This window comes from Nyctibius grandis, chromosome 6, assembly GCF_013368605.1.
Source record: "Nyctibius grandis isolate bNycGra1 chromosome 6, bNycGra1.pri, whole genome shotgun sequence".
In the NCBI taxonomy this organism is placed as follows: Eukaryota; Metazoa; Chordata; class Aves; order Nyctibiiformes; family Nyctibiidae; genus Nyctibius; species Nyctibius grandis.
Window position 1 is genome coordinate 67,534,604 of NC_090663.1, and position 24,470 is coordinate 67,559,073.

The window sequence follows — 24,470 nt, forward strand, 5'->3', positions numbered from 1 at the left end:
TAATTGTTTGGAACACCGCTCTGTGACTACTTGAGCTCACATGCAGGAACTTTTTAATTTCTGTTTCTACAGGACAGGATCTTGAATTCATGTGATCTTTTCCTAAAACACTGATGGGAATGACTGAAAGGGAATTAAAAGGTCACCTTCCAGCATTACCAACTTCTGGTGAAGTTCCCACCGACTGGAAAAGGGGAAACATAACCCCCATCTTCAAGAAGGGGAAAAAGGAAGACCTGGGGAACTACAGGCCAGTCAGTCTCACCTCTGTGCCTGGCAAGATCATGGAGCAGATCCTCCTGGAAACTATGCTAAGGCACATGGAAAACAAGGAGGTGATTGGTGACAGCCAACATGGCTTCACCAAGGGCAAATCATGCCTGACAAATTTGGTGGCCTTCTATGATGGGGTTACAGCAATGGTGGATAGGGGAAGAGCAACTGATGTCATCTACCTGGACTTGTACAAAGCATTTGATACTGTCCTGCATGACATCCTTGTCTCTAAATTGGAGAGACATGGATTTGACGGATGGACCACTCCATGGATAAAGAATTGGCTGGATGGTCGCACTCAAAGAGTTATGGTCAATGGCTCAATACCCAAGTGGACACCAGTGATGAGTGGCATTCCTCAGGGGTCGGTATTGGGACCGGTCCTGTTTAACATCTTTGTTGGCGACATGGACAGTGGGATTGAGTGCGCCCTCAGCAAGTTTGCCGACAACACCAAGCTGTGTGGTGTGGTCAACACGCTGGAGGGAAGGGATGCCATTCAGAGGGACCTTGACAGGCTTGAAAGCTGGGCCTGTGCAAACCGCATCAAGTCCAACAAGGCCAAGTGCAAGGTCCTGCATGTGGGTCAGGGCAATCCCAAGCACAAATACAGGCTGGGCGAAGAATGGATTGAGAGCAGCCCTGAGGAGAAGGACTTGGGGGTGGTGGTTGATGAGAAGCTCAACATGAGCCGGCAGTGCGTGCTTGCAGTCCAGAAGGCCAACCATACCCTGGGCTGAATCAAAAGCAGCGTGGCCAGCAGGTCGAGGGAGGTGATTCTGCCCCTCTACTCCTCTCTCATGAGACCCCACCTGGAGTACTGCATTCAGCTCTGGGGCCCCCGACATAAGAAGGACATGGAGCTGTTGGAGCGAGTCCAGAGGAGGGCCACGAAGATGATCAGAGGGCTGGAGGACCTCTCCTGTGAAGACAAGCTGAGAGAGTTGGGGTTATTCAGCCTGGAGAAGAGAAGGCTCTGGGAAGACCTTATAGCAGCCTTCCAGTATCTGAAGGGGGCCTACAGGAAAGTGGGAGAGGGGCTTTTTACAAGGATGGGTAGTGACAGGACGAGGGGGAATGGTTTTAAACTGAGAGAGGGTAGATTTAGATTGGATATTAGGAAGAAATTCTTTACTGTGAGTGTGGCGAGACACTGGAACAGGTTGCCCAGAGAAGTTGTGGATGCCCCCTCCCTGGCCATGTTTAAGGCCAGGTTGGATGAGGCTTTGAGCAGCCTGATCTAGAGGAAAGGTGTCCCTGCCCGTGGCACGGAGGTTGGAACTAGATGATCTTTAAGGTCCCTTCTAACCCAAACCATTCTATGATTCTATGATTACATGCAAAACAATGGCATTTTCAGTATTCAGTAATGCCTATGTTTCTAGCAGGTTTCTGTAGTTTTCCTCTCCTATAGCAAGGGCTCTGACACAACTAAGGTGGCCAGAGGTACAAGTTAAAAGCAGCTCTCAGAAGCACCCAATACGACAGAGGAAAGCTCGGCTTTATCCACAAAGCAGAGATAGGATAGAATAGAGTATTTCAGTTGGAAGGGACCTACAAGATCATCTAGTCCAACTGCCTGACCACTTCAGGGCTGACCAAAAGTTGAAGCATATTATTGAGGGCATTGTCCAAATGCCTCTTAAACACTGGCAGACTTGGGGCATCGACAACCTCTCTAGAAATCCCGTTTCAGTGTTTGACCACCCTCTTCTCAGTAAAGAAATGCTTCCTAATGTCTCCTGGTGCAGCTTTGAACCATTCCTAAGTGTTCTATCACTGGATACTAGGGAGAAGAGATCAGCACCTCCCTCTCCTCTCCCCCTCCTCAGGAAGCTGTAGAGGGCATTGATGTCACCCCTCAGCCTCCTTCTCTCCAAACTAGACTGTCCTGGTTTCACTGGGATAGAATCAATTTTCTGTTCAGAAAAGCTGCACTTTTGAGAAGACTGCCCCACCCGATATGGCAGGAACAAAGGTGATAAAACACTTTGTTTTGGCTTGTGGCCAGTCATGGTATGCGGTTTCCCATAGTGATCAAGGCAATTTTCGAGTTAGCCAGGTGCTAAAGCTAGGAGAAGCAAAAGCCAGGGCAGCTGACCCAGGCTGGCCCACAGGTGTACTCTATACCATACACATCATGCTCTCTATAGATTGGGAAGTTTGCTGAGGACAGGCCTCCTCCCCAATGGTCGCCATCCCTGGAGGGGCTTGCCCATCATTCTACTCCTGAGGCCTGCTCTCCTGTTTGTTGTGAACATTGCACAGTGTTCGACACCCAGCACTCATTGGTCTGAGTACACCTCTGCATACTTATTATTAGCACTAGTATTAATATTAGTTTTGTTATTTTATTAAATCTGTTTCTATTTCAACCCACAGGTTTCCTTTCCTTTTCCCGATTCCCCTTCTCGTCTGGGGAGGGGTCATTGGGTGATAGAACAGCTGGTTATTGTTTAGCCCCAGATGTGGGCTAAACGGAGACATAGACAAACCCAAAATCCTTAGCCACTCCTCATTGGACATACCTTCCAACCCTTCCACCAGCTTTGTTGCTGTCCTCTGGACACATTCAAGGACCTTAACATCCTTCTTAAATTGTGGGGCCCAGAACTGCACAAAGCATTCAAGGTGAGGCTGCACCAACGCTGAATTCAGTGGGATAATCACCTCTTTTGACCAACTAGTTATGCTGTGTTTGATGCACCCCAGGATGCAGTTTGCCCTCTTCGCTGCCAGGGCACACTGCTAACTCATTTTGAGCCTGCTGTCGGCCAGCACCACCAGATCCCTTTCTGCAGGGATGCTCTCCAGCCACTGCTCTCCCAATTTGTACTGGTGCCCAGCGTTACTCCATCCAAGGTGCAGAATTCGGTACTTGGACTTGTTAGATTTCATGTCATTAATGATTACACAATGCTCCAATCAATCTAGATCCCTCTGCAAGGCCTCTCATCCCTCAAAAGAGTCAACAGCACCTCCCAGTTTGGTATCATCAGCAAACTTGCTAATGGTGCATCCAACTCCTGCATCCAGATCATTGATAAATACATTGAACAGAACCACCCCTAGGACTGAGACCTAAGGAACACTGCTGGTGACTGGTCACCAGCCAGATGTAGCCCTGTTGACTACAACCCTTTGAACCCTGCCCTTCAGCCAGTTCTTCACCCAGCACACTGCGTACCTGCTCATCCCACAGCTGGACAACTTGTCCAGAAGGATGCTGTGAGGGACAGTATCAAAAGCCTTACTAAAATCCAGAAAAACTACATCCACTGCCTTCCCTTCATCCACTAGGCATGTGACCTTATCATAGAAGGACATCAAATTAGCCAAACAGGACTTTCCCTTTGTGAACACATGTTGACTGTGCCCAATGATTGCATTGTTCTTCAAATGCCTTTCAGTAGTACCCAGTATAATCTTCTCCATAATTTTCCCAGAACCTGAGGTTAGACTAACAGGTCTGTAGTTCCCTGGGTCTTCCCTCACACCCTTTTTGTAGATTGGAATAACATTGGCTAGCTTCCAGTCAGCAGGGACCTCCCCAGACTTCCAAGACCTTTAGCAGATGATTGAGTGGGGTCACAGAATCACAGAATCACAGAATGTTAGGGATTGGAAGGGACCTCGAAAGATCATCCAGTCCAATCCCCCTGCTGGAGCAGGATTACCTAGATCATATCACACAGGAACGTGTCCAGGCGGGTTTTGAATGTCTCCAGAGAAGGAGACTCCACAACCTCTCTGGGCAGCCTGTTCCAGTGTTCGGTCACCCTCACCGTAAAGAAGTTTTTCCTCATATTTATGTGGAACCTCCTGTGTTCCAGCTTGCACCCATTGCCCCTTGTCCTGTCAAGGGATGTCACTGAGAAGAGCCTGGCTCCATCCTCATGACACTTGCCCTTTACATATTTATAAACATTAATGAGGTCACCCCTCAGTCTCCTCTTCTCCAAGCTAAAGAGACCCAGCTCCCTCAGCCTCTCCTCATAAGGGAGATGTTCCACCCCCTTAATCATCTTCGTGGCTCTGCGCTGGACTCTCTCTAGCAGTTCCCTGTCCTTCTTGAACTGAGGGGCCCAGAACTGGACACAATATTCCAGATGCGGCCTCACCAGGGCAGAGTACAGGGGGAGGAGAACCTCTCTTGACCTACTAACCACACCCCTTCTAATATACCCCAGGATGCCATTGGCCTTCTTGGCCACAAGGGCACACTGCTGGCTCATGGTCATCCTGTTGTCCACTAGGACCCCCAGGTCCCTTTCCTCTACACTGCTCTCCAACAGGTCTGTCCCCAACTTGTACTCATACATGGGGTTGTTCTTGCCCAGATGCAGGACTCTACACTTGCCCTTGTTATATTTCATTAAATTTCTCCCCGCCCAACTCTCCAGCCTGTCTAGGTCTCTCTGAATGGCTGCGCAGCCTTCCAGTGTGTCAGCCACTCCTCCCAGTTTAGTCCTGCCATAACATCCACTAGCTCTGGGATGAATCCCATCAGGCCCCAGGGACTTGTGAATGTTCACCTGATACGGCTGGACCCTTACAATTTCAGTGGCCACAAATGGAAAGTCACTGTTCCCACACTCGTGGTCCTCCAACTCAGGGGACCAGGCAGCCCAAGGTCTATCAGTATTATTAAAGACTGAGGCAAAAAAAAGCATTGAATGTCTCTGCTTTATCCTTAATCTCTATTAGTCAGGTGACAGTCTTCAAGAAGTACCAGTCCAATGTTTTCTTTAGACCTCCTTTTGCTATTGGCATACTTAAAAAAGCCTTTCTTGTTGTCTGACACAACACCGGCCAGTTTCAGCTCTAATTGAGATTTGGCCTTTCCTGTCTTCTCTCTGAATATACGAACCACAGCTCTGTAATCCTGCTGAGAAGCCTGACCTCGCTTCCCAGAGATCATACAATTTCTTTTTCCTCTTGAGCTCCATGAGGAGTCCCCTGTTCAGCCAAGCTGGTCTTCTGACCCGCTTGCTTGACTTAAGACACAGTGGGATTGCCTGCTCCTGTGCTTTTAAAAGGTGGTTCTTAAAAACTGACCAGCACTTGTGGACTCCTAAGCCCTCAAAAGCAGATTCCCAGGGTACTCTGCTAAGTAGCTCCCTGAATAGCTTAAAGTTTGCTTTGTTGAAATCAAGGGTAGTAACTCTGCTGTCCTTTGTTCTCATTACACCAAAAATTCTAAACTCAACCATCTCATGACCATCATGGCCAAGACAGCCACCTACCATTGTATCTCCCACAACACATTTGCAGTCTGGAGGTTCCCTGGTTATATTTCTTCTTGCAATGGGAAGAAGCATCATCGGAAGCATACAGTACAGCTTAGCTTCAAAAAGCTGCATGTCTTTTGTCTGCCTGTTCTTCTTCACACCAGCTGCTCCCCTCACACTCACACAACTGCTATCCTCACGTCCACCCATATCACACGGTGAGTGAGCACCAAGCCCATTCTTGCCCTTTCATAAAGCCCTCAGACTCACTGGGACTTGGTGCAGGTCCAGAGAGGCTACTGAACGAGTGGTCTGCAGAAACGGGGCCTTACCTGGAAGCAGGTGAAAAGGCAGGCATGTATTCACTTCTGTCAAACAGCCACGTTAACATAAGGAGTAGCATGCTATGCACATGTTGTTTTAAGTGATTTTGGGGTCAGAAGTTTAAATCATATCTTCATAATCACATTGCACTGGCTGTCAAGCATATAAATAAAATGTGTGCAAGACCCTGCCTTAGCACAAACTGGAGCCAGAATTATTTCTACTAATTGAGACCCTGGCTCAATATGTGAATTAAGATCTAAACTTGAAACTAAGCCATACATAGAAACAAAGTGTAAGGATGCTTAAACTCCACCCTGAAATGATACCTGAAAATAAGAAAGTTCATGTCAAAGTTCAGGATTAAACATATTTTACCAGGTTTTACATCCTGAGCCTCGTTTTCATTCTGTCAGACTGTTACTGCACATAAAGGTCTGGATTAATTTCAAAGCTCGACTCAACTGAATTTCAGGTTTCTGAAAAGAAACATCATGCCTTTCACAGGCAGCAGGGGTGGAACCCCCACTTTGAGAGAATAGCTCAGAGCAAAACTGAAAGCACAATAAATCACCCCATATAGGAAAAGATAAACACAAGTATTACTGAAGAAGAGCAAATCAAGGTTAAAATAATGAATCATTTGCCATTTAAGTTTGGGATGATTTCTTCAAAATACATACAAGTGAAGGTAACAAACAGTTTTAAGAACCAAACACAGGCATCTTTTTTCAAGCTCTTTTCAGATATTTCTTCTCTTTGTTCTGTTTCCCTCTTTCTTCCACTGCTGAAAAATGCCAGTAAACTTCCATAGATTTAGTAATGGAATTTAGAAAGGGGTGGGGTTGGGGGGACTTCAGCATGGATGATATTTTGCATAATCAGTTGCTGCATTTGCCAATATTCCCATGCAGTTATCTCACATTCACAGCATAGAACAAAAACCCACCGTAAAATGAAAAAAAGTCAACAGATTCAAGGTTAAGATGAGACAATTAAAAACATGAGAATAAATCAGAAACCAATAAAGTTCAAATGCATCCAGCTTCATTCTTTCTACAAATGAAGACAAAATAATACTATCTTAATCAGTAGTAATAGCAGTTTAAATGATTTCACATCAACAGATTCAAGAACTATACGTATGGGATATTACTTATGTTTCAGTGACTTCTTAAAACAAATTATGAAAGAGAAAGAAACATTCCCCTTGTGGTTCCTACCTAGAAATGCCGCCATGTTCATGACTTGGCTAAACACACAGCTTGCAGGAGGTACATCACCTGCAATACTTGGAAAATATAGTGTATCATTGTAACTCCAGGATGCCAAAGACACATAAATAACAACTACTAATCAGAACAGTAATTGGAAGAAAATAATTCACTTACCTTATATAAGGTGGTCTTTTGGAACCAGGTTTCCTAAGAGACACAAATGCATAGGAACAAACATTCAACATTTTCTTTCCCATTTAGCTTTCATTGTTTTATTCTTTTAAAGAAACAAGTGACTGAACGTAAAGCTCACAGCCAGCTCTTACCTATCTGGTACATTTAGTGGGAGAATCTTGTTATCTTCCACTGCTATAAAGTACCTGTCAAAAAAAAAAAGAAAAAAAAAAAGATGAAAACAATGTCAAACCTCATCCTGGCTTCTATTCCAAATATCACTCCACACATGAAGTGTCTCAAAGCCCACTGGCAGGATCTGCTGGAGGCACCCTGTGTTTCTCTGCTCAAGCAGGCAGTTTTGCTCACTTCTCAGCCTATGTGCCTTCCGTTGTGTTGCATCTGTTTTGCATGGTCAGGTAGACAAACAGGGTTACTGAACTGAGCTGCCTTAAAAATAACCAACCAGGGGAATGTTTTCATTTTTAATCTGAATCATTTGATTCATCCGGTTTACCATGTCCCCTGTTCTGCAAAAGCCGTTTTAATACAAAGAGAGAGGATGGGACAAGAAGAACAACAAGCAATAGGGGTCAGAAAAATGGCTTAAGCTGCCCCTGCTGTTGAAAAACAACATCCACAAGCCATGGCCAAAGCCATATCCTACAATATAACTGCTTCTCAGGCTGAGCATAGCTGCTGATCGTGCATTTATCGCTCCCAAATTCGTGCTGCAGTTGTCTGCCTGCATGCTTGAAGAGAGCCCAGCTCAGGGAAATGCATGTCTCGTGTGCATTTTGATAAGAAGTGTTAGTGAGAAAGTGAGGTGTCAGCATTAAGCCGCTGGTGGGTTGTCAGTGCATTGCTGGACACTGCGGATTCTGAGTTTGCACCCCAAAGCAGGGCCTAAGTGCTTCTCCAAGAGCTCTGCTGGGTCATGCAAGGAAAACTTGATGAAAGGAAATTTTTGCATTTTTGTCTGTCTTTTCAGGCAGCTCCCAGCAACATGTGCCAGGAAGAAGGCAAGGTCAGAAACTTGGCCTGGGGAGAACAGAAACTCAGGGATAAATGTGATCATCTAAGTCATGAACTGGCACGGACTGGCCCCTGCCCCTATCATGTGCCTTCCCAGCCCCACAGTAACTCAAGGATAGAGAATCCCCAAAAGATTCTCCATACTGAGATGCAGCCCACACCACAGTGGTACTTCCAACTGCCCCAGCCTAAGTGCCTCTCCCAAATAACCAGCAGGAGATAACTTACACTATCCATAATCCAGCTGATGTAAACAGGGTAAACACAAGAGGTAAAAACAGCCATGCACTGCATTTCTTCCCATCCATACCTGCTAGAAACAAAGAACAAAGTAAAAACAAAAGAAAGAGGGCAGAGGTACCCACTTGCCTCAGCCCCCCTCTCTTTAAAAGCAGGAAAAGCATCCACACAGCAGGTGCTGAAGCATCCCAAGATCAAGCTCCTAACGGCCAGGCAGCAGGCGCTGCAAACCTTTCATACTGACATAAGGGGTTAAGCTGCTGCACATAGGCAGCATCATCCACACTGTGCATAAAAACCAAGCCACAGAGAGCCCGGAGTTGTGAAGGGGGAGACTTTTCAGACACACCTACAGAATTTGGGTGGTTTTTCAAAGTATTTTTCTTAAGCACTTTGCACAAGGTGACAGACACCTCAAGATCCACAGCCTTAATTCCCTGCTACTTCCCACAGGCACAAAGCAAGGCAGCCTCCTTCCCAGGATCATTACCAATTCCACACACGCTGCCTCAGCAAAGCCCGCAGCATGAAGGGAGAAGAATGCATGTGCTGTCTCCTCATCTCCACAAAGCACACAACCAGCTCCCATCCTGGCCACAGCAATCAGCTAGAAATAGCATTCGGCCACACCCAGAGTAGAGCCAAGCTTGAATGCCAGCACCCAGAGTACTGTCAAGACGAGGCATTACAAACAGGATCAGCTCTTGACACGAAGGCACTGTGAAATCCTGCACGGGGTGTAAGGATGCTGCGTACACCACCTCCTGAGGAAGCATTTGTCCTCCAGGCAAGATCACGCTGGATGAGCATCTGAGATGCCAGGGCTGTTCCTGTAACACGCGCAATTCAGAAACGCTGCTGTGCTGTGGACACACAGAGTCCTGTGTCTCCCTGCAAGTCCTTTGACAACGGATCAAATATTTCCTCATGCTCTGTCCTCCTCCATAAATGTTCCTTTAGGCATCGTCACAGCCAAGAGACACAGAGAGTGAACAGCGCCAGGCTCATGGCTCCAGTGCCTGCTTTACTTTCACCAGGGCAGCAGCACCTGCGCCCCTTCACTCTGCCTCCTCCTCCCTCCTATAGCCTGCTGCAGGGCAGGCATTTCCTGGGGTCACCGAGGTCCCCACGGGACAGCGAGGCACCCTGGGGTGCCACGGCAGCTCAGACATGATGGCCTTTCACTAGAACTTACTTGTATTTGCAGCTCAGTTACCTCATTCAGGTCCTTAGAGCAATGACTCTTCCCTTTGCTCCAGAGAAGAAAGTGTCCATGTTGTCGTCCTCCTCTCAGCTCCCCTGGCCTTCCTGCATCAGCAGCACAGGAGCCATGGTCTCTCTGGGCTGCTGCCCTGCTCTCTCCCTGCTGTGAGGACCCACAGAAGACAGTAAGCACCCTCACCATGCCACAGCCAGTCCCCAGCTCAGCACTCCCACAAGACAGCCCCTGGCTGCAAAGGCAACTCTGGCTGGACACTGCTTGGGGCCCCAGCCACCAATTCTTGCCGTGTCCCATAGCAGCAGATGCTGAAGGAGTTGAGGTGAGGCTCCCCAGACCCTGAAGAAGGGGAGCCAAGCCTCCTGCTTGCCCTACAGATCAACTGTCCTGTCTCCTCTGCACATTGCCTGGCAGGGGTACAAAACAACACCCTTGCAGTACCCTGAGCCACACCACACTTGCACAAAACCATGAGGCCATGATTTGGTGCTCTCTGTACAGACAGCCTCGAGTGAGGCTGAATTGCAAACCTTAAAAGACAGAAAAGCAATCAGATAAGGTCTCTTCCCTGACCTGGGAGCAGAGAGAACTGCAGACAGGGAGCATGAAACAACACAAGTATTAAGTACCTCAATTTAAAAGGCAGTCAGCTCCAGCACACATACAGATCTTTGGCACAGTGTAACAGATCGGAAGAAATTACCAATGAGGATGGACTAGATTTCCCCACCCATCTCATCTCTACTCCTTTCCTCCTGCACAGGAGACAAAAGCGTCTCACAGCTCTGTTCCCCACACAGCTCCTGCTGTAGCAGTTGCAACTATTCTGTGAAGCACTGCCCTTGCCTTTTTCTCCTGCAGCCCGTCAACATGTAGCAGCATCCCTTAGGTGGTGTTGGTGGTTGGTCTGGTACTGGGAGACCCTTACTGGCAATGTCAAGGACTGCTTCCAGGTGGCAGCTGCCTCACCTGCAGCAGGGCCAGATCCTTGCCAGATGCTGGCAGCACAGTGCCCAAATGCCGGCCCCCCATGCAAGGGAGCCATAGCTGTAGCCAGGTTGCCTGCTCCTGTCTTGGCTGAAGGGGAGCAGGCAGGTAACGTCACCTCCTATCACAGCCCATGTTTCCTCTGCAAGGTAATTACTGCTAACGCAGTGCTCAACTCTCTTCTTTTCTCCGGTGATGGCTGGATTAAGCCAAGGTAACACAATTCTTTCAGGTCAGGGGATGGCAGATCGTATTATTTACCCTTCCCCTTTGGAAAGGTACAAAGGATTCATTTACGCAATAAAAGCAAATACTAGCCATAACACACTTGTCTTCATTAACGGGTTGCCACAGCTCCTCTGCCTTCCAGCATGCCTCCCAGCCAAGAAATAGCAGCATTTGCAAGCTATTTCAGCATTGTCTGTCGACAATGTGTGCAGTTCTGGGCCCTCCAGTTCAAGAAAGACAAGAAACTACTGCAGAAAGTCCAGCGGAAGGCTACAAGGATGATCAGAGGACTGGAGCATCTCTCATACAAGGAGAGGCTGAGAGAGCTGGGTCTCTTTAGCCTGGAGAAGAGAAGACTGAGAGGGGATCTTACAGTCAGTGCTTCCAAATGCCTTAGGGGTGGGTGTCAAGAGGATGGGGCCAGACTGTCGCAGTGGTGCCCAGTGACAGGACAAGGGGCAACGGGCACAAACTGAAACAAGGGAAGTCCCATCTGAATATGAGGAAAAACTTCTTTACTTTGAGGGTGAGAGAGCACTGGAACAGGCTGCCCAGGGAGGCTGTAGAGTCTCCTTCTCTGGAGATGTTCAAAACCCACCTGGACACGACCCTGTGCAACGTGCTGTAGGTGAACCTGCTTTAGCAGGGGGTTGGACTAGCTGATCTCCAGAGGTCCCTTCCAACCCTAACCATTCTGTGATTCTGTGCAGAGAGGGAGGCAACCAGGGCTTTTCCCCCAGGCAGAGCAGTGAGGCAGTGCACAGGGACAGGGACTCCACACCAGGATGAGGTGGGGAAATGCAAAAATGCTGTCCAGATAACCATTACTCTGTGCTGAGCTCTGCTACGGAGTTGGGGCAGTACTGGTGCCCAACCTCATCAAAGTCAGTGCGAGAGAGCTACAGATTCACTCCCTTGGAAAACAGTGCTGTGTTTAATATTCACTGTACCATACAGAGTCCGCTTCTATCAACCACTAACAGAAAATGACATCCGAAATCATTGCATATTAAATGTATGACTAGCGCAGAGTGCAGCATCTCGATGGGAAGCCAGGTCCGTAGTTCAGAGAAACACATTCATTTCAGCCAGTTAAAAAGAAACATCTAGAAAACATACCCCCCCCACACCTCTCATCACGGCCTGTTGGGCACCGAGGAGGAAGGACAGCACTCCCAAGGAGTACAACAATGACCTGCATGGGGTCAAGTCTTCTCCAGAGCTCAGTGCAGCCACGGCTGGGCCTTTTGGAAAATAAGCACCCCACATCAGGCTGGCTGGCCTCATAGGGTGCCAAGCTCTATGCAAGCTTGCCTCTCACGGCAGGCAGCAAGAATTGACCGGGAAAGGATGTTGCCACTATGCACCCTCCTCTGACAGGCTCCAGGCCGAGGCATGGGTACGGGACAGCATGCGCAAGTACTGTCTGGCACACCCTTGGAAGAAGAGCAGGAAGGCAATGGCTGGACGAGTGGCATTGCTGGCCCCTGCCAGCCCACACAGGAGGACCCAGCTGCCTACACCTGATGGATGAAATACCAAAAGCAGGAAAGAAGGGTCCCTTTCCCCCATGTCCCCAAATGGCAACACCTTTTAATGCTGTCCATTGGCACACTCCACACATGCTTGAAGATGTTTCAGCATCCTCATGTGAGCAGAGGATGGTTTAAAACCAGGACTCAGCTTCTGCACATTTCTCATTTACTCCCTGCTGTGTTATTCAGGTGCCAGGAACAAAATTACTTGTAACCTCACTTCCTTCCAAAGGAGAAACGCCAAGCATGTGCCAAACCTGCCTAGCTTTTCACTAGTGTTCAGTGGATATCACTCTCAGCAGTTGCCTTTGGGTTAACCTGTCCTCTTCAGGGATGGCCCTGATGTTCATGTCTTCAAGCCAGGAGACCTCCATGCACACTAAGACCAGCACCTCTAACAGCAGCCAGGAACAAGAGAATGAGAAATCCAAATGACAGGCTCCCCTGCAGCACCACAGCAGTTTAGCCAAAATAAAATGCCAAGAGCAACAGGAAAAATAACCTAAATTCTCTGTGGGAAATGTAGAAACAATTTCTTTGACAGCTAATTGCTCCACAGGGATGACATAAAGCCAACCTTCATCTCCACAGCTCTGTTCTGCATTGCTGCCGTGACCAGTGATGCCAAATCTGAGCAGTCGACTCCAGCTGGTGACAATAGCCATCTTCGCCGGCCCGTGTTTTCTCACATAAACACTCTGTGTCCAGGAGGCAGTTGGTAATTGCACACACCCGTTTGTCTTCCGTTTTTAAGGCTTGCACAGGAAGGCCTTCAGCAACAGAAAGCCCTCATGATGCAATGGATTCACAAGGCTAATAAAAACACATTTTCAGCTTCGCAGCTGACTCCAGGCAGAGTCAGCCCACCTTTCCAAAAGCACACGCTGTGGCTTTCCAGTCCCTCTTGACTCATGGTCTCACACTAGCATTGCAAAAACCCCGTCGAGGTGCGCTCCTGCTGCCAGCTATAACGGGTCAGGGTGCAGAACTGCAAAAGGTTTCACATTAGCACTGCCACAGGGTGTATCTTGAGAATTTCTCTCAATGTAGGCTTACTCCCTTATCTCCATACCCATTTTTATGTCTAAATCTGCTCAGACTGTCAGCTGTTCGCTCTGCTTTTATTACCATTGCCCCGCTACACCCCCTCAGCCAATTAAGCTTCCATTCCTCTAATGTACACACTTCAATTACAGCAGGCAGCTCACCAAACATACACTGCTGCTTACTCAAGGTTCATTTAACGTGGGCATCTTAATTTCATCTGCCAAGCAAAGTTCCTGAAGTTGCTTTTGCCAGAGAACATGAATGTAAGGAAGGACAAAATCACCACATTAAGAGAGCTGTACATCTTTTTTAAGACTAGAGCATGTAGATGCATTTCAAGGGCCCATACACAAGCTGTATAATAAGCCAGAGCAACGCTCCTGCATTTCACAGTGCTAGGCCATTGAGTCATGGCAGTGAATAGCTACAGAGCCAGAAGCAATGGAAGGGGGACACTGTTCAAAACATAAGGCAAGTCATAAAAAATTGCTGCCAGTCAGCAACAAAGGGGAACAAACACAATTTGTCTTTTGGGGGAGCCCACTATAGCGCTCTGTTGCTTTTAAAAGCAAAAACCACAGTCACTTGATACCTAATCACTGCAACCGAGCAGATACAAACCAGCACATGACATAACCTACCACCCACAAGCCACAAATGCCAACGTAACAAAGCAGAGCGTTTTCAGGTTTATCCCAAGGTTCCCAGCCTAAGCACACAGTAAGAGAGATAAGGCCTGCCAGAGACTTGTAAATACATAACAAAATAGTGGGGTAACAGGAAAAGAAGCGATCCACTCCATCAACAGGGTATGATGCTCTCCTTGCTCCAGGTACCCACATACTATCTCAAGGGTGTGCAGAAATGCCATTTCCATTTATTTATATAAGAGAGGAATGGAAAAAGGTAAAGACATCTCCGGACTGCACATGGAAGAAGCAGGAGATGCTTTAGTAATCCTGCAACTATGTTGAGAGGCAACGCTTTCACCCACAGAAATATCCGTACATATTTCTTGTCTCATTTCACACACTGTAAATGCATTCAGGGTGCTAACAAAACGCTCTGCCCAACACAAACCTAACAGAGATGGGCAAAGTGCACCAAAGGAATGAAACCTTCTAGTCACCAAAAAAACAGGAGCAGAAAAGGCTGTATTAGCATCCACTTGCCCCCATCATCCCTCCAAGTTTCCCCAGGAAGCTTTCTCCTGGGGTTGTGTAAAATTAATTTGTTATCAATTATGTAAAAAAAAAAAATAAATATATATATATATATTCAGCCTTTCCTGAGTGCCTTGGTAAGAAGACCATGCCACTGACAGCATGTCCTACCCAGAGATACTCCTGCTGCACCACTGGGTCCTGAGGCCAGCGTCACCCCTCTGCACCCTACTGTCCTTCAAAGAGTGCCCTTGGTATGCTGCTTCCTGCGGCTGCACAACCTTCACCCTCAATCACACATGAGTACTTACAGGCCATTTAGGAACTGGTGTTACAGCCAGAGACACTGACTGTAAACTCTTCTGGGCTCAGTCTGCCTTTCTCGCATTTGGTGGTGTACAAACCAGGTACGTCCTGCTTCAAGACCAGGCTCCTGGATGTTATAAAAGAAAAATTATATTAATTTGCCACCTTAGGACCAAAGGGGTGTTTTGCAGGCTTGACAGCGCTATGCTCTGACCCATGCACCTACATCGGCCCGCACTGACTTCCATGAGGTCCCACTCACACCATGAGCAGGGCTTGGGCAGTTGTGGCCTTCAGCCTGCAACAGACAAAGGAGGCAGAGGCAGGAGCTGGGTAAGGCGGAAGGTACACATCCAGTTCAGACAGAAAGAGCTGGGTCAGCAGGTGGTGAAACCAGCCGGGAGCAGCCAGGGCTTAGAGCAAAACTCATAGCGAGCTGAGAAGCACTGCATTTTGCAGGTGCTGTGTGTTTGTTTGCCCCAAGGACCCCCATTCTGCTCGGGAGCGCCCACTGCAAGATTCAGCCCTCCTGGCTCCTTGTGACCTCAGGAGCTGCGCCAGCCAGGTGGCAACCAGCCCCCAGCAAGTCCTTGCACTGCGAGTGTGTTGGACTGCCCACACCCCAGGGCAGATGCCTTACCGCATCTCCAAGAGCAGAGGTGCTCAAGACGAGGGCCACTTTAGCCAGACCCCTCCTGAGACTCAAGGGAAGTCTCTAGCAGAGAGTCTCAACACAGACCCAACCCCAGTCCCACACCGTCACCACAAGGGCATATTTTCCCCTTGCACGATTAGCCAGCCCTTTGGTCTGGGATGCTTGTGAGCACGGCATTTACCTCAAAGTCCGAGCCAAACCCCAAAGAGAAGAGTTGCTGGAAAATGAGGAGGGATATTTATCTCCTCATAAAAGACAGCAAAGCTCTCCCCGCTTCAGCTGTGCTGTGAGGAAAGAGTCCCTGAAACCTCCTCCTTGCTCTGCAAGTAATACAAAAATGCAGGCTGATGTTGTGGCAAAGCCCAGAAAGTCTGAGGCACCGTGCAGACAGGCTGTCCAGTGATCATCCTCTACCTTAACCAACCCAATCTAATGACTGCTGCCTGAACCAGCAACAAGCAGAATGGGTGTTTCTCCTCCCATAAGGTAGAGTGATCTTGACAGTGTATTAATAGATTGACAGAGGTCTGCAGAGGTGTTTTATTCGCTCCTCAGTTCCAAAAACATGAATGCTTTCAAGCATTTCCAGTGTGCCTGAGCAAGGAAAGCCAAGACACACATTACAATGGAAGGGGGTAGGAAATCTGCCTGAAAGGTTTGTCCCATTATCGGGAAAACAATGTAAGTGTTGGGAGTGGCAAAGAACACACAACAGGGATGCAAAACCTGCCAAAGAAAGAGACAGATATGTCATACCAACTTACAGATAGCTTTGAAGGTAAGGAAAGGGCTGCCCAGGGAGGTGGTGGAGTCACCATCTCTGGATGTGTTTAAGAAAAGACTGGACATGGCACTTAGTGCCATGATCTAGTTGACAGGGTGGTGTCAGGGCAACGGTTGGACTCGATGATCCCTGAGGTCTCTTTCAACCTGGTTGATTCTGTGATTCTGTGAAAGACAGACTAAGCCCAGAAGAGCAGACCGCAGAGCAGTTATTCCTGGTTATATTGTCTCCTTCTCCTGTGGTTTATGGATGAGAGAGTGAATGTCCTGGAAGGTCAAAACAGTTCCAGGTTTCCCTCCCTTTGCTTACCTTGCCACTGTTTTTTTCCCCAACAAACACAAAACATACATTCAAGCTACAGAGCTTCCCACACAGTGTAAGCAGGGCTTTTGCCACCTGTTCACCTCATTTTTCACCTCTCTTGTCCCCTCTACCCCTCTTTTATCCACTCTTTGGAAGCACTTTCTTCACTGCACGTTGCAGCTCTACACTTCTGAAGAGATGTGCAGTCCCCAAAGCAGCATTTCCTTCGGTTACACCAGTGGACACCACCAGCACAAGCCTAAGTACCAAGCAGCCTGCACTTGTCAGCCACTGGGAAAACACCCAAGGCTTGTGAGCTTTTAGGGAGTGTGGCATAGCACATGAAGCTTTGTTAGGACAGTTTCCCCTCACCAACCTCTTCAGCCTGACGATTCGTGCCTCCTCCGCATGGCAAACTGAGGTCCTCTTCCCCTCATATTAACCACTAAAGACCCAGAGAAGCAGCAATGAGATGATGGGCCGGAGTGTGAGCTACAAGGAATGGAGGTGCACTACCCATGACCTGGCTTTTGTCATTACTCTAAGGTAGCCCTCTCTGGTACAGAGATTGTCAAGGGTACAAACTACCACTCTGTCTTTTGGCTCCGTTTAGACCTGTGGAAATCATTTGCCCTGAAACAAGTACAAGGTAAGCAATTATACATAGGCATTTCTGTGGTGTTCATCACTGCCTCACCAGCATTCCTTATTTGTAGGAATCAGTTATGTTTATTTACTAGTCTCCCAGGCTGCTGCAACCCTAAATTGTTGTTTGCAGGGTACTTGGGTGAGCTACAGGAGGAAGGTGCCATGCAGTGTTTCACTTCACGCAAACCTGTTGCAAACACAACAGAGGGGACCAGGGAACAGCTTCCACTTGTTAAACAGGGGCCAAGCCTGCAAGCTCGCTGTGACCAGCCTCTCCATCATATCCAGAGGGCTTAAAACTTCTGCTGTCTTTTGAAATATTTTCAGAGACAGACTTTCCTGTAGTGCAAGAGACCACATTAAACAACCTCTAAGAGCATTCAGCTGGGCCAAGACCACACTGGGAAGGCTCACCCTGACAAAGCTGTGGCCATCTCCAGTGGCTTGGCCAGGCAAAGTCCACTCCTGCAGTCTTGTGATGGGCCACTGGCTCTTCTGGCTCCAGCAGCCACCACTACTAGTCCCAGCAGTTCCTCATGGGGAGCAGGAAATAAGACAGGGAGGGCAGAATTTCTCTCCCCAACTACCTGGATCTGCCCCAGCTCAGGAAATGGAGAGGAGGATGCCAGGCACTCCCCCCACCATTGCAGCAGACTGGCCCAAGTCCCCCAGGCTTTTCCTCCCTTCCCGCTGCTCCCCACAGAAGCAGCAGCCCGGACCTCTCCTAATGGCACCAGGGAGCACCTCAGCCTCCCTTCCCACCAGACTTGCCAAACACGCCACCTGTTCCACAGGGAAGCACAGCTCAGCAGCTCCTGGGTGCTGGGGAGGAGGCCTCTGCTTTTCTGTGCAGCAGGCAGCATGGAGAGCAGGCTTCCCTCCTGTCTTGCACACAGGAGCAGCCCTCCCTGAGGGAGCCAGGTCTGCATGCCTGCCAAAGGCAAACACTTCTCAACTGAGCAAACAGCACTCTTACAGAGAGACTGCTGCTCTAGCAGGCACCTCTTCCTTGCAGGCACGACCATCCAGGGGCAACCTCAGCATTAAAAATTCACATTAAAACCCATGCAAGGTAATCTATAGCTGTTTTAACAGTTCCTTTCATGGCTTTTGAAGCTTCCATCAGTCATCTTTTCCTCTCCTCCCTCCTCCCATTCACTCCACCCTTCTCTCTCCAACAGTTCCCAATGTGCTTTGCTTCCCTTTCACCCCTCTCATCCCACCTTCATCCCCTCACCTCAGGTGACCGCTTCTGCAACCTGCAAGGACCCAAGGCAAGACACCTAGAGACCTTTGCAAGTCGTCTTGAGACAGCAAAAAATATCATTATTCCCATTTTAGACAACAGGGCCAGGGCTCACTGAGAGGTCACACGGGAAATTGGTGGCACAGAGGAACGTGCATGCAGAGTCCTGGTCCAAGCCCTCTACCACAGCAGCAGCCTCCTCACCTGCCAGCCATCCCCCCTCACGGTTTATTCCTCTCAATATATTGCTCAGGATCATCTCTCTCATTTCCCACAGACCTTTCTCTGCTTCTTCACTCCCACTTATCCTGCAATCAGAGCTCATTGTTTCAGCTTGGACTACAGGATCAGGACCTTAAAGTGTCTTTGTTGGGCCAAACCACAATCTTGCAATCTCAGGCTGCCCGGAAATGGCTGGGGGAGGAGAGGAAATCGTGGACATGACATTTCTTCCAAGAAAAAACAATTGAAAGTGTTGGTGTTCATACCAGCACACATTCCTGCTCTGCATCTGAAAAGCAAACACTGCAGCACAAAGAATCTTAAAAGGGGAAATGAAACAACTGCACTGATTTCCACCACCCAGGCTCAGAAAATGCTGACAGCTGGGCACAAAGAACAGCACAAGAAAATAATCTGACTTTTAACAGTACAAGAGTGAAAATGGGAGCCAGATGTTTGTCAAGCAAATATATGTCCCCATTCTTTACCCTGTTACCCAAAGGCAGAAGGTCAGCAAGAATCAAGTCTCTTTCTTTTAGGCAGTTTTATCCATTCGGCAGTCTCTGCGTTGGGATATACCTTTCACACACTTCCCTCCTCCATATTGAGTTGCTATTCATAATTAACCATACATGTGTACGTTGCTATGGTGTAAGGACTGTGCGAATGTTGATCAGACAGTCCTTAAGGTCACTTTCCCGAGAAGCTTTGTATAAAAAAAAAAAAAAAACCAAAAAAAAAAACAGAAAGAAAGATTAGCTCGGAATTTCTTCAACCTTTATTAGCCCGAGGGCTCTGAATCAAAGGTCTGGCACAAGCATGCTGCTGTAAGAAAAAGCTAGGACTGAGATCCCAAGCGACCCCATCATCACCCTGGGACATTAACACCCAGTGTCGGCTTTTCTATCACTCAGAGGCAGAATCTCGCCCTTCCTTCCCCGAGGGACCACAGCAGGGCCGAACGGCCTTTCTTGAAACCTCTTCCCCTCCCGGGAATTTAACTGCACACAGCCTGCATGTCAGGCATCCGGGTAGGATCTGGGGAAGGCAGGGCCTGTCCCACCCCACAGCCTCCACCCAGGTGAGTTTCTCCACAGACCCCTGTGCGAAGAGGTCCTGGGAGCAGGCTGGCAGATGGCTCTGCTGAGCTCCATCATCATCACACCCCTCAACCCCGAAAGGATGCCACAGAGGGGCTCATGGGCAAGAGGGATGCCAAAACCATGACCTAGTAGATCTCTTCCATAGCTGGGTCCTTCAGGCCCTAGGTCAAGCGGCTCTAGTCATCTTATCTACCCTGCACCCACGTGCCGTAAATCAGCAAGCTCCAGCACAGCCAGCGCTGGGATTTCAGCTCCTCCCGAGCGCTGCAGCACCTGCGGTGCCCCACGCCAGGCCAGCCCCTCCTGCCAGCCCCTCGGGGAGGGCAGCGCTCGCCACCTGCAGCCTCTCGGCACGCCGCCTGCTCCCCACGGCCGGGGTCGCTCTCCGCGGGGCTCCCCGACCGCCGTCTCCCGCCGGTGACGCGGGCGACTGGGCAGGGGGAGTGACGATTCTAGGGACGGTGCGACAGGGAGGCGACAGCGCGACAGGAAGGGGTGGGGGGTCTCACGCTCCCAACGGTCGTTCCCAGCCTCAGCGGGGGCGGCTCCTACCTGCGGGCGGCTCCGGCGGTGGCTTTAGCCCCGGCAGCGAAGGCGAGCGGGGGGCGGGCTAGGCAGAGGGGCCGAGCTGGGGCCGGGGAGGTGGCCCAGCAGCGCGCTCAGCATCGCCCCGCCCCGGAGGGCGGGGCCTGCAGCCGCCGCCAGGGCAGCGCCCGGCACCGTCCCGGAGGGCGGGGCCTGCAGCCGCCGCCACGGCGGCTCGGAGCGGCTTTTGGCGGTCGGGGCGGTGCGCGGAGTCGGCTGGTGGTGAAAGCGCGGCGCCCTGACCACCGGTTTGGGGTGTTGGGGCGCGACCACAGCCTCTGCTGGAACCTCAGAGCCCCCCTCGGGCACGGCTGGTCCTTGGCGGCCCAATCTCCGCCAAAAACAAGCCCCGTGCTCAGCCCCAGCACCGTGCATGCGCCCTCTGGCTGCGCGCTGTCCCTGGCACATCCGTGAGATGGGCTGTAAATCGGTTCCTTCTCTGTCCCCTTCCCTGCCTTCGCGCCCCAGTCTCAGCAGCACCTACACAGCCTGCAGCTCTGGGTGCACTTTCTGCTCCAAAGCTCCCAGAGGCACTGAAGAGAGCTCACCACCCAAAAACGGCAGCAACTTTTTTGCAGTCCTCCTGCAAAGTGGTGCATATTTGCTAAGTATTTTGGAAGACCTGAAAGAAGCAGCCACCCAGTAGCAAGAGACCCGAGGAAGAGCCTGGGCCAGGCTGTCCTCTTCCACCCCCTTACCCTTTCCTACCGGATGGTGGGCTTTGCCGTCTCTGTAAAGCATCTTTGCGGTTGGAATTTTGAGAGGAAACATTCCCAGCGAAACAGCTCAGTGATAACATTTAGGAACGTTTCCTGAGGTGGAGGGATCCATTTGCTGTCTAACCTTCGTGGGATTAAGTTAACATGAATGTTACCACTTTTTTTTCTCCCCTCTGTCCCCTCTCTCTCTTCCAAGATGCACTATAACTGTTGTTATTTATTGACTGTCTTGTTTCTTCTCCTAAAACCCAAAGAAGGTGGCACTTGTTCAAAGTTTTGCCCTGGTGCTATCACTTACAAACCAACATAAGACAGCCACCTGCCTAAATCCGCACCAGCCCCCAGAAATGAGCTGAGTTATACATCAACAGTTTATCAGTATTTTTTATACTGTCTTTCTAGCAGCCAAGCAACGCTCCTTTGCCCTGCAGCTTTGGCCCTCATGGCATGCCCTGGAGAGATTTCATCTCTTTGATCCCCAGGGATTACGAACTCCTCAAAGCACAGGTCCTCAGAGAAAGTGCAGCACCAGCAGGTCCCCTGAGCCCTTACCAAAGTGGCCACATCTCTGCGGCAGCAGCACTGCCAAGGGAGAGGATAGCTGCTCTCACAGAAAGGTAACCACTGTGTACGCTTCTCGGTATTTTTAGAGCTGAAATAATATTCTTCCTGCTCTACGATTTCAAATCCTGTTATCCTGGACTAATAAATGGCTCCTCACAGCATTTGCTTTTTGCAACCCCGCAAAATCCAGAGGTCTTGGCCAGGTTTTCCCTCTGCATGCACCTGACACTGCCCCATGGCACCTGCCGCACTAAGGAGCTGCAGGCCGTGACAAGTGACTGCCGGTCACGGCTTTCCTTGGGCAAGGAGGTGCTATTGATCCCATGTCACCAAGATAGGCTCCAAAATAAGATGCCTAGAAAAAAGTATGCTGTAAGTATCAGCATTAACCACATCCCTGACTGCAAGGCTTCCTGCGACAGCAAAAGTCAAGCAAGCTCACTTTAAGAGTAACAGAGGGGTCGTCTTTGAGTTCAATAACCTCTGGCTTTCAGCACAAGACTGAAGAAAACCTTCTGTCAAACAGGCGAGAAGTGACAGTGCTCAGCCCCAGAGATTTTGGCCAGAAAGGAAAATGCAGTGACTAATCAGAAACCGCCTTAGTCACTTCACCTCTGCTGTCAGCCAAAGCTGGAAGGAAAACAATGCAGCATATGGGATTTTAAAGCAATTTCATTTTTGGTAAACTCTTGAGCATCTGAGACATTTTGTTCACAGCTCTTTTTTGAGCAGATGGTGTCCCTTCGAGTGCTGGAAAATGCACGATGCTGACAGGCCCACCAAAGATGTCTCACAAATTAAAAAAATCATGGCTTAAAAAAAGGGCACAGCCTGGGGACAGCAAGCCGGTGCTGGAGCCCACCTGGTGCAGGACACACTAGAGGTGCAAGGAGGCACCAGACGTCAAGGGGTTGTGTTATGTGGGCCCACGGGGATATTTCCTACAATTGCTTCTTCATAGGACACCAGTCTCATGGGAAGGGCAGCCTCTCTCCTATGAACCTCATCCTGCAGCATCCCCCTGCCAAGGGGTGTGCAGGTGAAAAGGTAGGTAGGGAGGCAGGGCATGTGGGCACATTGCTTTTGAACTGCATCCCACAGTAACACATCACCCACCTCCTTTGCAGGAACGCTGTGAGTCCCAAAGCCCGCTGCAAGCTCACCTTGACCTGTGGAAAGAGTCTGTCCTCTCACGTCTTCACCAACACTACCTTGGCAAAGATGAGTAGCCACAAGTACGTTCCCCTGTCTCGCTTGGGGTTACACCTGGCTTTCCCATGGTGTGCCAGGGGCTGACACTGCTGTCCCTACCTGCTCAGCCCAAGTCTTTGAAGATGCAATTGCGATGATGCTGGTGCACAGAAGTGACAATGCTCCTGGGACACTGTGAGCAGCACATGACTTCTGCCCCACTCCTCACTAGGTTTTCCTACTGGGCCACTGAGACCCACTGGGGATCTGCCTGGCAATTTGCCTGGCCTGGAAAGGGGACCTGCCCCAACGCAAGCAAATGTTCAAAATTATGGCTTTGCTTTGCTGTCTGTGGGTTTGCTTTCCTCCCATCGATGCCTTACAGCCCGCGCATGTTCCCTGTCCAAATTTCAACACATCAGTGTTCTTCATGGGGACCGAACTGCATGCCACATTCACATCCACTTTCTTCCAGCAACAGAGAAGTAAGAAGGCTGAACCCTCATGTCCTGACATCAAGTAGCAGGATCAGGCCTTGGAGGACTACCGCAGAGCTAACCCCTGCACTTGCAGATCTCAGTTGCAGCTCAGGAAGAAACAAAGCAACCTTGCTCCCCTCTAATTGCAGCCCTCCCCAGGGTGATATTACCACTGAAGACTCGTTACGGTTTTTCTGGGCTGTTTTTTCGGGGGTGGGGGGAAAGGTACACAGAGGTGAGGAAAGTTGAATTGCTTTGAGTTTGCTTTAATTTCTGGGAGATACATGTCTTCTGAAAATAGATTTACCACCTGTTTTTCTTGTTCTGCTCCTTTCTGCTCCAAAGCTGTAGCGAGGCCTGGCAAGAAACATCACCCACCCAGAAAGTGGAGCGGCAGGGGAAAGGGGCCAGGGATGGCTCAGCAGTGGCCCTCAGAGCTGCTCTGTACCCTGATGCATAGGCTAAATACAGTGCCTAAGCAACTGTTTCTCAGTTTAAGTGTTAACCCTCATTTCATTAGCCAGATCATCTCTCATCAAAGCCATCTGTTCCTTTAATCAGCTTTTAAAATATTGTGATAGACTTCATTTCTCCAAATGCCCTGCTGCTAAACAGACACCGTCTGAGCCTGCACATCCTTGGCTTGGCATTACAGGTGTACTCAGGATTTGCTGGAGAGGCAGTCACCTGCAAAGTGCTCTCTCTCACCCTAAGAAATATCCCCAGGTCCCAAGCCTCCAAGATCAAGCACTCCCTCTCCCCAGCTCACCCACATGATTCCAACTGAGAAAAATTCACCTGCATTTTGGGACCGGAACAGCAAATTGAACTGACCCACCCCAAACCGCTGCAATAAAATGACACCATTTAAATGGTAGGAAGGGAAATGGAGAAAATGGATACAAAATTTCAACATTATTCCCATAAAAACAGAAGTCAAAGAAATTACTGCTGTGATGGCAAATACATGGGATAAGCAGGACTTGCCG

General features: G+C 49.3%; 1 protein-coding gene across 5 annotated transcripts in view; it reads right to left on the reverse strand.

Moving 5' to 3' along the window:
* The window catches only part of TMEM150C (transmembrane protein 150C), a 29,193-nt gene extending 8,608 nt beyond the window's left edge, over positions 1–20,585 (reverse strand). Inside the window, exons 1-6 of one of the 5 annotated variants that reach the window (XM_068404300.1) lie at positions 20,496–20,585; positions 14,988–15,109; positions 8,486–8,567; positions 7,375–7,428; positions 7,223–7,255; positions 7,055–7,122 (exon numbers count right to left, since the gene is read on the reverse strand). In XM_068404300.1, the coding sequence (XP_068260401.1) occupies positions 7,055–7,122; positions 7,223–7,255; positions 7,375–7,428; positions 8,486–8,567; positions 14,988–14,994 (244 nt within the window). In that variant the 5' untranslated portion in view covers positions 14,995–15,109; positions 20,496–20,585. The other 4 variants (XM_068404297.1, XM_068404298.1, XM_068404301.1 and 1 more) reach the window with 4 other exon arrangements.
* Between the last annotated feature and the right edge of the window lie 3,885 nt (positions 20,586–24,470).